The sequence below is a fragment of the Panthera tigris genome, chromosome B4 (genome assembly GCF_018350195.1).
Source record: "Panthera tigris isolate Pti1 chromosome B4, P.tigris_Pti1_mat1.1, whole genome shotgun sequence".
Lineage (NCBI taxonomy): Eukaryota > Metazoa > Chordata > Mammalia > Carnivora > Felidae > Panthera > Panthera tigris.
Genome location: NC_056666.1, coordinates 331,243 through 347,114, shown reverse-complemented (window position 1 = coordinate 347,114; position 15,872 = coordinate 331,243). Strand labels below are relative to the sequence as shown.

The 15,872-nt window shown below is 51.3% G+C and overlaps 1 protein-coding gene across 1 annotated transcript in view; it reads left to right on the top strand.

Moving 5' to 3' along the window:
* Positions 1-15,872, top strand: part of DIP2C (disco interacting protein 2 homolog C) — a 412,351-nt gene that overhangs the window by 379,654 nt on the left and 16,825 nt on the right. Inside the window, 1 exon segment of the mRNA XM_042990907.1 lies at positions 4,766-4,827. Within this exon segment, the coding sequence (XP_042846841.1) occupies positions 4,766-4,827 (62 nt within the window).

Here is a 15,872-nt window from a genome sequence, read left to right as displayed (position 1 = left end):
GCGCCCAAAAGATATTAAAACACGTCTACAAACATATTTGTACAAGCTTTTTCATGACAGCCCGGAACTGGAAATAACCCAAATGTTCAACAGCAGCAGGATACAAGAATGTGTGATAGAGGACTTACTCACACGATACTTCCCCCAGATCTTGGAGGAGCGAGCTGCTGGTGCAACGGAGGACTCCAGAATCCTCATGTTCAGTGAAAGAAGCAAGACTCAGTACGCACTGTATTACTTTGTATGAAGTCCAATGACAGGTTAAACTAGTCTGTGGTGTTAGAAATCTCAAAGCTGTAGCCTCTTAGGGTATGGAGTGAGGGAATTTGTATACACTGCCTGGGGTGGTAGTTACAGGGGTGTATACGGTTGTCAGAATTCACGTAACCAGATATGAAAAACTTGTGTATTTTGTTGTGTGTAAATTATACCTCAATTAAAATGTTGAAGAAATCATTGTTAATACACAGATTTGCTTGGAGGGCCAAACATCCTGGCTGGGGTCCTGCAGGCAGGAACCCTGCTCCAAATTCAGCTGCCAGAGTGGCCAGTGATGAGCCCCTGTGCTGTGCCCAGATGCCCCTGCATGCTCCCCGGAACCCACCCTGGGAACCTGCCTTCCATGACCTCCATTTATGGAAAACTTCCTCCAACACGTAGCACAGTAGATATGCTCAACATCAGTGCTTTGGAATTGTGACTGTGTTCCACACATTTCCAGTGAGCAGTTTATTACTTAGGCTTTAAGGAATTTATTACTTTCAGCTTTAAGGGGCTGTGTGCTAATATTAGATTGTGCTAACTGTGGTGTGTGAGTTGCTTATTAGTTAAGCACTGCCTGGCTGAAGCATTCAAAGTAAGTTCCTTGTCGGAGTTTTGTTCAGGGTGTGAGTCTGTATATCTTTAGCTGACATTGAGATATAACTCATTTGTTCAATTAGTGCTTAATGCCTGACTGATAACTGTACCTCTAGAAAAAATGAGTTTTAGTATGAATATGTCTGTACATGACATGTCTATTGTACAGTGGAACCTTAGAGTGAGTCCTTTTTCCTGATTAACTTAAAATTTAAACATGCTTTGTTTTCATTTCTGAATAAGCTTGATTGGAATGGGTGCATTTTCTTTCCTGCCGGTGCTTTCTGCTTGATGATCTCTAAATTCTTGAGGGCACTTTTACCCATTTGGGATCTCCTTAAAGCTCCAGCTTGCATCCTTTGGCAAAGTGAAATTAATTTTGTGACAGTGAGGAAATTTTGCTAGATGTACGGTCCCTCATATGTATCTTGAAATCTCGAATCTGTGTACCTTAGGGCTTTTGAAGTTTGGAAACACCTATATACTAACCCTTTACCTATTCCTTCCCATAGCCCTCGTTAATGTAGTACACCACTTTTGCTCCTGGTGCTGAATTGTTCCTTCTGTGCTTACACAAGTTGGAAAATCCATTCCTAGTCATACGTATTGTTCTCCGAAATACTGCCTTGAGCAATCGCAACAAAATCTGTGAATTAAAATAATTTAGAGAGAGTATGGGCTTATTTTGCTCCAGTTAGACTTTTAAATACAGAGAACAAACTGGGGGTTGATGGGGGGGGGGTGAGGGATGGGCTAACTCGGTGATGGGCATTAAGGAGGGCACTTGCTGGGGTGAGCACTGGGTGTTATATGTAAGAGGTGAATCACTGGGTCCTCCTCCTGAAGCCAAGACTGCACTGTATGTTCATTAACTTGAGAATAAAAAAAATATGTTTGCGATTCAAGGAATCGTGAAGGGATTTATTTAAAACATTGCATTCGGCTGGAATAGATCCCAAGTCCTGGGTTCCTTTGAAGCGCACATGCCTTTACCTGGGTCTTTCTTCGTGTCCTACGTCAGCTCCCTGTCAAGAAGGCAGCAGCCGTAGATACCAGTGGGAGGCAGTGACAGGAGCAGGGAAGCCTTGTTTTAAACCTGGCACCGTTGCTGTTTTTACAGGCTCGCCCCGCCTCCGTGTTGAGCGGTGATAGCTTTCCAGTCTGGCTTTGTGTGCCACTGCCCACAGCCCAGGAAACCCAGCTGATGACTACTTTTTATTGCTGCTGTCGTGGAGTCTGGCTAGAAGTGGTGGTTGCGGGGTGGGGTTGGCGCCAGTGGCTGTACGTCAGCGCAGTGCTCGTGGGATGGTGTCCACTCTGTGCTTCTGGGCACATCGGATCAGACCCCTCGGTCACCTGGGGAAACACGTGGCACCACGGGAGCTGACTCCAGGCGCTTTCTGGAGTGTTTCTGTCATGCCAGTGTAGGTCATTTAAAAGGGGTAGAGGCGGGCACCAAAATCATGGAAGATGAGAGAAAAATGGAAGGCAGTGTCTTTGAGGGGTTGACCCAGGGTCCTGGGAAAACCCTCATCAGACAGCTGACCTGGACCCTGTGCAAGCCTGGTGCTTGGTTCCTTCATGCTTCAAGTGTACTTTGGCCTCTTGCATCCTGCCTTGTGGATGAGCAGGGCTAGGCACCCTGATTTTAGATGTAAACGTGTCCAGGCTCTCCTTCGTGATTGTCTTGGGAGACTTAGGGCTGCAGTGGACCTTGAACAACGTGGGGGCTTAGGGGTGCAGACCCCCGCACAGTGGAAAACTCACAGAACTTTGGACTCCCCCCAAATTTACTAATAGCCTGCTGTTGACCAGAAGCCTTGGTGATACCACAGACAGCCAGTTAGCACCTATTTTGTGTATTATGGGTATTATATACTGTATTCTTGCAGTAGAGCAAGCTAGAGAAACAAAAACGTTACTAAGAAAATCATGAGGGGAAAGGAAATACGTTAGCAGCACTGCCCTGTATTTCTCTGAAGCAGCCCGCATGGAAGCTACCCTGCCTAGTTTAGACCCGTGCTGTTCAAGGGGCAACCGTGTTTCAGTGAGGGAACGTTCAACAGATTGGGCCAGTAAGATTCATATTTCCAATTGCCTCAGAAAAGAAAAGAAACTTAGAGCACCGTAAAATTAAACTGTCTGGTAATACCATCGACCTCACGTATGAAAGAAACTACTCGGGTCTGTGTGTCCATGATCAGTCATTCTGTGGCTCTCTTCCGTTGCTCTGTGGGTATGTTGACATCTAAGATTTTTTTCTTTTTTTTTTTTCTTTAGCCTTTAATGGTACAGTGATTGATTTTAACGATTTCCATATTTGACATTGTTTTTGATCTTCTTTTTACTTTGTTCCCTGCTTTTTGCGTTCTCCTCCCCACCCCCCCTTCCTCATCCCATTTTAATTGTTGGGTTGTTCTGTTTGCGTGTCTGTGTGTCGCTTCCCTGTGGTCCTGTTGGTGTGGCGTTCTCTCCTTTCTTCTTGTTCCCGCCCTGCTGCTGTAGCCCCACAGGCTGTGGAAGGCGGCCGAGCAGGTAGGGGACCTTCCTGTACGTCCACACCAGTGCCCCCCTCCCCGCCGTCTGGTCAGCTTCCAGCGGTGGGACAGACTAGAAGTGGAGTGCGGAGCCTGGCTGGGGTGTGCGGGCCGCGGGCGGAGGACTGGCACCCGGCATGACCTGCTCTCCCAGACCTCTTCGAACGTCGCGCACTCGCGACAGACACTTCCGTGTACACAGTCAGTGGTTTCCCTGCCGGTTTGGGGGTTCTGTCCGTTTTGCTCCACTTCCTGTGTTTAGTGACCCGTTTCCTGACTTGTTTACTTCTGAATCGGCCTTCTGTGGCGCTGTGTTCTGCGTTACTCAGAACGTCAGAGCCCTTCCCCACCCAGCGCTGGTCTGTGACACGGCTCCCCCGGGGAGTCCCAGGTCTGCATCACACGGGGTGGAAGCTCCTGCCGAGGCCGGCTGCGTGGGCTGCTCCCCATGTCTGCGGGGGGAGACCGTGACCAGGAGGGGTAGGAGCAGCACGTTTTAACGGAGGTGTCTTTATCTTAGTCCCGTGCGGCACATGGTTAAGATCTGCCGCTGGGGAATTTTAGCATACTTCTTCAAATAAGTTGTGAGGGCTGTGGCACTTTTTGGAAACGTGTTTTGGGCCCCATCTTTTTCTACCCAAGGTACCACATTGCCTTCCCAAGAAAACAGAGGTAGAATTTGGGTTTGTAATATAGCTTTAATTACGTAGCTCTTACGTAGAAATCGCTGGTGAGAAGTCAACCCAGCATGTTGTGGAGGGATTCACGGTGCCGAGAGAAGATCTGTGGGCCCCCCTGTGTTAGATAGCGCAGTTCACAGGGTGCTCCCGGGCTCACTGGGCTGTTGACACACACACACAGCCTCCCTGACCTATGTCCCAGACAAAGATGACCTCCCTCTGCTGGAGGAGAGCCAGGGCACAAGCAGAGTTTCCTTCTCGAGCTGTGAGTTCGTGTCATGTGTTCTGCTTCTACATCCTGACCTCTAAAAATACATCTTTTGGGGTGCCTGTGGTAGCAACTTCTCAGCAAACGAGGCTTCCTATCCCTGACAGCCTGCTAGCCAGACGTCTGGGCAGTTCCAGCCCTTTTCCGTTGCGCAAGACGTGTGGCACGTGTCTTTTCCTTCTTATTTTTGTAAATGTGACTGATAGTTCAGCTGTGTGGAAGTCCAGCATAATCCTAGTAAGGTGTTCCTTTCAGAACTGAGGTTATCAGACTGGAAGTTAGCAGGCATCTTGGAGGGAATTGTGCACTTAGTGCTTTTAGTTTGAGGTTTTAGCAAAGAAATGCTCACTAACTGGTAGGAAGCACAGCCCCGGTTCCTCCCGCACAAACTTGAGCTAACCGCACTGTCTCCTTGCTTGCAGGGGACCTCGGGACCTGACCCAACCACCGTGTATGTTGACATGCGAGCTCTGAGGCACGACAGGTACGATGAGCTTCCGGGTTTGTGTCTTGATGGCCCCGCGTGCAGGGCTGTCGAGAGGGGGAAGGAGCTCGGTGTCCGTCCTGTCTGAGCATGGTGGCCCCGAGCCAAGCAGGAGAGCTGGGCCAGCCTGAGCCGCGGCATCCCTCCGCTTGTGCTCTGTTCCCGCGGGGCAGGCGACTCTGTGCCTGGACCCTGAGGTCTGCAACGGGGGGTAGGGGCGGGGGGGGGGGGTGACCACACATGCTGCTCTTCCTTCACCATTCTGGCTGGGGACAGAGTCACACCTTTTCAAGTCCCCAGTGCTCCGCCCACGTTCCTTTACTTGAATTGTAATTTTCTGTGAAGACGTTTCTGTGGAAAATTAAAACAGGACTGAAGTTACCTTCTGTGCAGCTTCCCAAGCAGCCTTGAGCAGAAATGAAAGGGGGTCCTTTGTAAGTTTGCCTCAGACTGGGAGGGGGCAGTGGGGGGCGTGGAAGCAAGGTGAGGACCTTCCCGGGAATTTCCTCCCCAGCCAGGAGGAGGATGCGCTGAAGGAGAATTTCCCGGGAATTTCCTCCCCAGCCAGGAGGAGGATGCACTGTCTTTCCTACAGACTCCCCCTCAAATAGACTGTTTCTTTTTGGTAACGAGGGACATGCCCGGTCGTTGTTGCAATGGGACAAGTGAGCGTAGGCCTCATACGGTGTGACCCATAAATGACCAGTGGGGGCCGATGGATGTGTGGTGATGGCCAGAGGCCGCGTGTCTCCTTCCCTTGCCTACGAATGTGTGTCCTCGTGCTGTACAACAGTGGGAAGAATGGAGTTCATGGTCACAGCTGGTGGCCTGGGCGTGCTCCTGGAGGAACACGGAGTCGTCGTGTGGGTGTGTTGGGAGCGGGCTTGTGGAGACTGAGGGGCGGCCCGTGCACGCGCCAGCCAGCCTGGAGAGGACCACCCCGACTCTCGTGGGCATTCCCAACGGGGCTTGTGCCCCGTGGATGTTGGGCTGTGCCTGCTGAGCACAGTTTGGGGAGTAGGGTGGCCGGCATCCAGGAGATGGGGGCTGGGGACACAGACGAAACTCTCCTGTTGGGCACAGTCAGCCCCCCACGTGCGATCGCAATGGGCTGATGTTGGGAGGCACCACCTGTGTTCAGCCAGCCACGTCCCACCTGGCGCCCGGGGCCCTCGTTTCAGACCCTTCTGTTCAAGGGGCACCAAGGTTAGAGCCCTCTGGCGGAGGCCCCTCCCGGAGGCCGAGGGCAGAGACTAGCACATGCCCACTGCCCCCTCGCCGGCTACCCCGCCACGAAGTCTCATCTGGAGCATCTTCATGGTTCAGAAACTTGGCTTCGAAGCGTTCACGTAACTTGCTCCAAGGGCATATACGCGTTTTCACGTAGTAACTTCTGGGCTTTAGGACAAATAGACTTTCCCCCCTAGAAAAGTAACCTGGAAATAAAATTGTGATATTATTATGCCTCTTATACCTTCTTGGACGGGGGCTCGTCCAAGAATCCCTGTTTGAGTAACACACCGTTTTGTGTGTGGCCTGGAGCTCGAAACACACGGGGAGCAAACACCTGGGTCAAACCACGGCCCTTTCCCCCAGGAGGGTGGCCTGCAGTCACGGAGCCATCAGAGCAGAGGCTGTCATCTTGTGTCCACGGGTCCCAGAGCATCAGGGGTGGTGGGACTCGGGGGCTGAGTTTTCTTTCCTGGAGAAGAGCAGAACGGTAGGCACTCCCTGCAGTGCCCGTGACCTTGCCTTCCAAGGTCCTCGGCATATCTTTCCGTGGAGGAAACGTGCCACGAGGCAACATGAGGTAGAATCAGGAGTGGGGGCATGGCTGAGGGGGGTGGGGGGCGCCTCAGATGCAGGAAGCGCTCCGTGGAGACTTACTGGCTCTCCGACCCTGGAGTCCGGCGGCCTCTTAGGTGACACTTCTGTCCTAACCTGTAATCTCAGGTGCTTTTCTCTGATGAGGTCATCTGAAAATGAAGGAAACGTCCTCGTGAACCTGCTGGCAGTCGCACGTTACAGAGAGAACTAGGTGGTGCTGCTGATCACCATGGCCCGTGGTCACGTGGATTCGTGTCGGGGCGCCCAGCTGGCTGCCGGGGTCAGGATGCACCGGAGGCGCCCGCGTGTGCCCTGCCCAGGCCGCTCCCAGGAGAGCCCGGGGCTGCACCCTTGTCGCTCTGGTTTGGCCGCCCGCCCGCCAGTCACGCTGTCTCACGTCCTCGCCTCTCTCCCCTGCCATCCAAAGACACAGGTGGCCCAGAGCTGAGGGAGGCCTTCAGACCCCAAAAGTTTTGTGCTGGACTGAGCTCCCCTGCCCCTCTTTCCGCGTTTGACTTCCAGAAACCAAAGCCAAGAGGCCCTGGAACCTGACGGAGCCACTCCTGCAGCGAGGCCTGTCCCCGGAGCCTCCCTGCGGGCGCTTTCTCAGGGTCCTTCGCTGCCTCTTCCCGAGGGCCGACTTCCCACGACCTGTGACCTGTAATCGACCTTCCAGCCAGGCTGTGGGCCGGTCAGGGTGCCGCCCGGGCCCTGCTTCTCTGAAGCAGAAAACCTCCGTGGCACCTCCCCCTCCTCACCTGTCAGGCTCCTGCCTCCTGGGCCGATTCTCCTCCTGTGCGGTGAGCCGTGCCCCCGGGGCCTCCGGTCTCCACGCCAACCCCCGACTTTCAAGTCCAGTCCAATTCAAACACCATCAACCCTGAATATTCCCTAGAGAAGCTGTCCTCCAGCGTCAAGTGTCTAGCCTCACTTCTGACCTTTGTCAACATGTAACACGTGTGCCCTACGCTGCAGCTGATGGCGACGGAGAGGCTCTGCGGTCCAAGTGAACGGGGTTCACCTCTGGGCAGGCCCTGTGACCTCAGTGTCCCTGTGCTCAGAGGGGGTGTGGTAAAGCCAGCCTTCCCAGGGACCCGTGGGGCCACAGCACCAGGGTGACCGGGGGTCCCGGCGGGGCGCAGGTGAAACAGAGCTTTGAAAATATTGACTCTCTGTCTTGTCACCATTAGTGTAAAAAAAAAAAAAAATGGGGCTCTTGTCCTGACTTCCACTGTATGAAGATTCAGTTGTGGGATTAATTACTCTTCCTGCTGCTCTAGAACACTCACTGGGAGCCCCAGGGCACCTACGTAATTATGATCTAATTAACTTGGAGAGGGTTAGCCTGTCAGCGTGTTAAGTGCAGTATCCCCAGAAAGAGACTGCATTCGCATATGCACGCATGGAAAGACAGGTGACAAAGGACAGCCACATTGTGGAAACCTGTGATCAAATAGATTTCCCAAATTGATTTGATTTGTACTGGACTTTCTGTGTCTATTTTTTTATTTATTTTGATTTTTTTAATGTTTAGTTTTGAGAGAGAGAGAGAGAGCGCGAGCGCGCGAGCGCGCGAGCGCACAAGCAGGGGAAGGGCAGAGAGAGGGAGACAACAATCCGAAGCAGGCTCCAGGCTCTGAGCTGTCAGCGCAGAGCCTGATGCGGGGCTCGAACTCAGGAACTGTGAGATCATGACCTGAGCTGAAGTCGGACATTTAACCAGCTGAGCCCCCCCAGGCGCTCCTCTGCCTCTGTTTTTAATTCCCATTGTTTTCTATGAACCACAGTGTTTGGGAGGTCACCATGGAGAACATTTTTGCCTCAAGTGGCAAGGATAATCCTGCTCCTACTTCTGGAACAAATTTAGTTCCACTGTGCACAAGGGAAATGATGGCATGGCTTTGGGACTACTTAAAAGTGTTTTTAAAATATTGTTTCTAATATGTTCGTGTAAGATGAATTCATGGTCTCTCAGTCACCTCTAATTGGATCTTAAGCACTTGGATTTTGCAGACTTGAGATAGGACGAGGGGAAAAAATTTTTCAGCACTTAAAGTAATAGTTTTAGGAGTTTCATCTTATGGATACAATGTTATCATAAAGCTTTCTTAGCTTCCTTACTCCTCCCAACCCGAAGTGCTAAGTCTCAGGAAAGCAAGGATAGTCCATTAATCCCTGGTCAGTGGTTAACCAAGGGTCAGGATCCCCTGGGAAGTAGGCACAGAACAGAAGTGCACAGGTGAGCTTTTGACTCAGTCTGTGGCAGGAGGGGGCTGGATGAAGACAGACCAGCTGGAATGAGACCCTTCTTTTGATTGGCTCCTGGTATGATTGGCGTGAGCTTCTTCGCGGAACCTCACATTACACTTCTTACTGAATCTCTGATTTCTGGTCCCACGGTCCTCTGTGGCTGTCCAGGAGGTGTGCCGGGCACCTGACTTGCCCAGACCCTTTGTGGACTGAGCTAACCCCAGAGGTTCTGCCTGGAAGCAGATGACACAATAGTTTCCCTGCCGTTCAGTTGGACGCAGGACCTGTTCCTCCTGGGTTCGTGGCCACCCCTGTGGCAGGTGAGCCTGAGCACGTGTGTTCTTTGTGTTCTGTTCCCTGCGTGTCACACAGAAACAAGGGTACCTACATCGTAGAAGCATTGTGATGATCAAATAATTTCATCCGTGTAAACAACGTATCGTTCTTGAGGGTGTATAGATAGATAGATAGGAGCTTGTATATGTAGTTACAGATTGGCTTTTTCACCTACTAGTATGTATCGTCCACCCTTATTTCTGCTTCTGGCTGTCTGCAGGCAGGCACACGCTCTTTGAATTCATTGTTTAGCCAACTAAGTGGCTGCTTAATAATCGAAGATTTAATTGATCAGAGTTGTGGTGTGGGTTTTGTGCATTCCTGAAATACTTCTTACAGAGTATTCTTGAAAATCAGACGACTTTACCTCTGGAAATAACTGGATAAAAAAAAGAAGAGTTCACACTTTGCAAAGTGTCCCTTACATGGTAATTTCGGGGTGAATTTCCAGTCTCCATCTACCCTGTAAGGCCAAAATCTTCTCTGGAGTTTGTGGCTTCCTTAAAAAGACATTATTCCTGGGGCGCCTGGGTGGCTCAGTCAGTTAAGTGTCCGACTTCAGCTCAGGTCACGATCTCGCCGTCTGTGAGTTCGAGCCCCGCATTGGGCTCTCTGCTGACCGCTCAGAGCCTGGAGCCTGTTTCGGATTCTGTGTCTCCCTCTCTCTCAGACCCTCCCCCATTCATGCTCTGTCTCTCTCTGTCTCAAAAATAAACATTAAAAAAAAAAAAGACATTATTCCCTTTTGTCTCCTTCTCCTCTCTTCAGAGTCCAACCCAATGTACACAGCCTCTCGAAATCTCCTTCTGGGCTGGGTGTGCAGGCAGAGAGCCCCGAAGCCATATCTGAGGAGGCCCTGGGCAGGTGTGGGAGGCAGGGCAGCATCCCAGCCTCGCACTAAGGAAACTTCAGGAGATGGGGGAGGCAGGCTCTTCCCCTTGACTGCTTGCTTTATTTACTTTCCCCCATCCGTCATCCCTTAGAGACTGTACCCCTTTTAAACCCAGTGCTGTTTCTGCTCTTTGTACCCCGTTCTGACACCTGCTGTCCCGTCAGGAGATCCTGAGAGGAAAAGGAGGAACCACAAACTGAGGCACTGAGACCTGGGCACAGTTCTGCCACCACCTGGAAGTGTGACCTGAGACCCAGTCCCTGAACCTCCTGGGCCCTCGTCCCCAGCACGAGGGAGGGAGTTCCGGAGGAACATGCCAGTTCCAGCCCTCTTTCTGGCCTCCCCTTCCCACCCAGTTCTGAATGATTGGGACAGATTTTTGAGTCCCTTCCGCAATTCAACACACTGTTGACTTCTGATTAAATGTTCCTTTACTTTTCTAGAACATCTTAGGTTCTTCTGAGAAACTGTTCTGGGGTCTTTTTTCAGTAAAGACCAAATTTAAATAATTAAATACAAATAAAAAATAAGTAACATAATGACTAGTTTTTGTTCCACGGGCTTATTCATTAAATCTTACCCTGAAGACCACCACCAAATCCTGTAAATTGGAGTTGCACATAAAATACAGGACAGCCAGTTAGATTCGAATTTCAGATAAAAGAGGAATAATTTTTTTAGGACAAGTATGTCCCAAATATGCATGGATAGACATGTACTCTAAAAATCATTGTTGATCTGAAATTCACATTTAACCAAGTGTCCTGTATTTTTATATGCTGAATCTGGCCACCCTGCCCTAAAATCAGACATCTGTTCTCACAGCCACCGTGTTACCAGCGCTGTGTTTCTTCTCTGACAGTTGAGGGACTCAGTTCACTTCCTGCCTGTTCCATGGGGGAAATCTCCCACCGCAGAGAGCCGCCTCCTGCAGTTTCTTTTTCCAGAAGAAGTTGTTCACAGTCTCCCGATTACTCGTGAGCTGTGAGCCCGCGTGGCCAGAGTGCCTTGAGCCCCTCCTGGGCATGCCATGCAGGGGGTCCGTCACTGCCAGCTGGTAGGAGCTCTGTGGCATGGGTAAGGCCCCCTCACGCGTGGTCATGATCTCAGGCCTCGAGAAGGAGAAAGGGTCCGGCAGAACCCCCGCAAAGGGTGGGGCCTCTGTTCTTACTGTACCTGCTCCCTTAGACGAACTGCTCAGAAGGAAATGCCGGCTGTCCCCCGTTAGGTGAGCACCCCGTCACCTCCTTGTCCTCTCTTCCCTCCTCATCGTGTTAATGTACACACACATGCCGTGTTATTTAATTAAATGGCCAGTAGTGTGTTTTGGTAGGTGTGGAAAAATACAGGCCTGTGAAAACCCTCTTTCTTTCTTCCTGGCCTGCTCATTCAATCTGTGTCTTTATATCCTGCTAAGTTACCCTGCTCTCACTGTTAACAAAATAACCACCATAACAAAATGTTTGGATGCCATTTGATGATAGGATCTTAATAGGTTTCACATGTCCATGTAAAGCCAAGGGCATCCACCTAATTCTTTCACTTGTGGCTGTCCTATTACTGTCTCAGTCTCATTAGAGACTCAGTCACTGTCTCATTAGAAAGTGAAAGTTATTTTAAAAGGAATGAATCCTAGATACTTTTTCTTAGAAGTGAAGCATCTCTTTGCTTCAGTAAACTCATTCTTTGATAGCCTTTTTGTGGAGGAAAACCTGGCTGCTTGCTCAGACGCAGGCCCAACCACTGCTCAGGGCTGGTGCAGGGACCACGGGGCCAGAGCTGAGGGCTGGGTGTGTGACAGGCGCCACGAAATGATGGGATTTGTTCGTGGTCAGCTTGTTGAAGTGACATGTGACTTCCTCCCACGCCTCCTGCTTACCTGTGATTTTACAGAAAACTGCAAGCAGGCGTACAGCTTGGTGAGTGCTCTTGCCTTCGTCCTTGTGTGCTGGAACATTCTGCTTAAAGGGACAACTGACAAGCTCAGAACAGACCCTGGGGGAGCCAGGTGGACTGATGGACCTCCAGACAGGATCCTCCAGACAGACAGGCATAGCCCTGTTGAGAACCCGACGAATTAGAGTCCCCAAAATAATGTCCAAATGATTAAATTTTACCTGAGAACCTACCCTCGTACCACCTTCAGGTGCACAGTTCGGCTGCATTAAGTACGTCCACGTTGCTGTGCACCCTTCCCCCCCATCCGCCTCCAGAACTTCCCCTTCTTCCCAGACCGGAGCTCCGTCCCCGTGAAGCACTGACTCCCCTGCCCCCAGCCCTCCCCCCCATTCCACTTTCTGTCTTTGTGAATTAGACTGCTTCGCGTACCTCACCTGTGGAATCACACGGTGTCTGTCCTTCTGCGACTGGCTTATTCTACTGAGCGTAGTGTCTGTTGTGTACAACCCTCCCAGGAGCTTCCCCGGGTGCAACCCAGCACGGCCCGAGGGAAGATGATGCCCCTCCAGGGGGGTGAGGGAGGTGGCAGTTATAAGGAGCATGGGAGTTCCCCTCGAGGCTTGTCTTGGGTGACAGCCAGACGACTGCATCCCCACATCTGCCCACCAGATCTTAAAAGATTATAGAGAGGCCCCGACTGAGTTCAGTCATATTCCCAGCACCATGTCACCATCCAAGGCCATGTCCTTGGAACAGCCACTGGGAGCAGGAAAGGCACGTGGAACCCGCATTCCAAAGACAGAGGAGGGGTGAAAAGCCTCCGAGTGCCCGGGTCGAGCTCACAGGTCAACGAGTGGTCACATCTTTTTGACCACATTCCCCAGCATGTCCTCAAGGCCCATCCGTGTCGTAGCATGTGTCAGAATTCCTTGGGTCTTAAGGGTGAATAGCGTTCCATTGTAGGGATGGACCATGTTTTGCTGATCCGTCATCCACTGGTGGGCACTTGGGTGCTTTCCACCTGTCTGCTATTGTGAGTGAAGCTGCCGTAAACACGGGTGTGCAGTTACCTCTCCTAGACTCTCCTTGCAAACGTTTTAGGTATATACTGAGAAGTGGAACTGCTGGGTCGTTGGGTAGTCCTATCTTTACCTTTTCAAGGAACCACCAGGCCGTTTTCCACAGTGGCTGCACCATTTTACGTTCCCACCAGCAGTGTCTGCATCGTCGCCAACGCCAGTTAGCGTTCCTGTTTCGATAGAGTAGCCACCCCAGTGGGTGGGAAGCGGTGTCTCGTTGTACTTGTGATTTGCATTTCCCTGATGACCAGTGATGTTGAGCATCTTCTCGTGCTTCTTGGCCATTCACGTGTCTCCTTTGAAGAAATGTCTGTTCCAGTCCTTTGCCTAACTTGATTAAATTATTTTACTTTCGAGTGGTAGGACTTCTTTATATTCTGGATATTAGTCCCTTATCAGATAAACGACTTGCACATATTTTGTGCCATTCCATGAGTCGCCTTTCGTTCTGCTGACTTTATCAGTCACAGAGCTTTTAATTTTGATGTGGCCCAATTTATCCATCTTTCGCTGCCTGTGCTCTTGGTATCGTGGGATTTTTCTTTTTTTTTTCTTTTTATCAGACCCGATGTTGTAAAACTTTTACTCTCTATGTTTTGTTGTAACATTTTTATACTTTTACCTCTTGCATTTAGGTATGTGTTCCATCTTGAGTTAAAAGGTTTTAAATGACATTTTTAAAAGGCAGGGGCTGTGTTCTTTATAAATGTCAATTTCATAAAGACAGAAAGGGCTTGGAAATGTTCCTCGTTGATGGAGGTTAAAGAGACATTACAACCAAATGCAAAATGTGGTGCTGAGCAGGTCCTATACTTGGGGAGGGGGTGGGGGCGCAGGAAGTGCTGTAATGGCCATTATTGGGCTAATGGACAAAAGGGGAATGGGGACCGCAGATGAAAATATCAGATCAATGTTAACGTTCTTAAGTTGGCAACTGTCCTGTGACTGTGTATGAGAATATCCATCGTTGTAGGAAATGCATACTAAAGTACTTAGCAGTAAAGGGTCGTGTGTGCATGTGTGTGTGAGTGAGAGAGCGAGCGAGCAGGGCAGAGAGCACACAAATGGTTAAGCAAATGAGTAAAATGCTAGCAATGGGTGAATCTGAGTAAGGGATATTAAAACAGTTCTTTGTACTGTTTTCATTTTTGTAAGTTTTCCACCGTTTTGAAATAACTTTCAAAGAGAAAAAGTTTTAAAAACAAAACTCTTAACGTATGAAGTCCAGGAATGATTTTTCAGGTCACTCTTTTCTCAAAAGGGAAGGGTGCACGTAAGTTAACTAACCCCTTACTGTGGGAGGGAGCAGAGCCAGAACCACTTCTGACAGACGCGGATCGACGTAGAAAGGGACCAGAGGTGTCCCGTGGGGCGTAGAAGCAAACTCCGGAACAGCCGGAGGGACTCCCACATTGCCCGGTGCCTCTCAGCGCCCAGCTCCATGCAGACATCTCTGTGTCTCCCTGGGGGCACATTACCAGCCCGCAGCCCTGAGCTTCTTGCACTTCCTGTGTTAGAAGGACAGCCTGTCTTAAGTCCATGTTCCTGGGGTGTGAGCTTGGCCAGTGGCAGTGGGAGTCGTGAGCCCCCTCGAGGCCCATGTGGGCACGCAGAGCAACATCTTTCCCTAGACGGTGGGGAGGATGGGGAGAGGCGCTCGGTGAGGCACCTGGCAGCCCCGTGGCAGGTCAGGGTCGGCACGGGTGGGGGTGTCCCGTGATGAGAGCGCTTCCCCCCCAGCTCACAACCGCGGTGTAACCCCGTGAGAAATGCCAGATGCCCTGCACAGCACCTTGCCCCTGCCCCCACAGCTGCCAAGGTCGTGGAACACGAGGGTGTTCTGAGAGACTGCAGCAGCGGGGACGAGCTAAGGAGACGTGGGAGCCAGCTGTCCTGTGGGGTCCAGAAGACCGTCGTCAGCCAGAAGCTGAGGAGACGTGGGCTGGTTTGGCTCCCGGACCGCGGCGCGCTTGCGTGTCCAGGACCGCGGTCGTTGCTGGGGGCCCAGAGAGAGAGGCTGAGCTGTTCCTTCAGGTTTCCTGTGCATCAAACACTGCTGTCGAAACATGTTAATTCCTCAGATGACTTTGCCATCAAAGCCTTATGAGCGGACACGGGGTCTTGGCCCGCACCTCCGGCTGGGGTGTCTGCTGACAGACCCACCAGAAGAGGAGGAGTCTGGGCTCCCGTCAGCCTGAGGGAGAGACGAGGAACTGCACCGACCAATGTCTGGGCCCAGTGGTGGCAGGGGACCTTGGGGGCAGGAGCGTGTTAGACCCGTGATTGTAGAAGGGGCACCTGGGACGCTCGGTACTGCTTTGTCCTGTGGCTGTGTTAGATAAACACGTCTTTTCTTGTGCCTGGTGTCACTCATTTTGGGTGGCTTTACGCGGTTTTGGGCTTCCACGTCACCCCTGCCACTGCTGGCTTGGTGGCAGTGCCGTGGGCTATGTGTGACCCGGAGCTCTGAGCGCGGGTTCCGGGGCAGAGCTTCCGTTAGGGGCAGCAGTGCTTGGGGAGTGTTCTGTTGCCTCGCTCCTGTGGGGGCATGACCGTGATGCCCCTTCTGTTGGGGGTTTCCTCGTGCCCCTAGCGGTCCTCTCTGGTAGGGCTTCACCAGCAGCTCAGGAAGCACCACGCTGTTAGAATCCAGACTTCGACCGACCGTGAGACTTGTCTCATTTTTCCTCCCTTTGCCCCAGCTGCCGGGAAGCTGGGGACAAAATCCGACCCTAGCACCTCGGGTCACTGAAGCCAGGGTT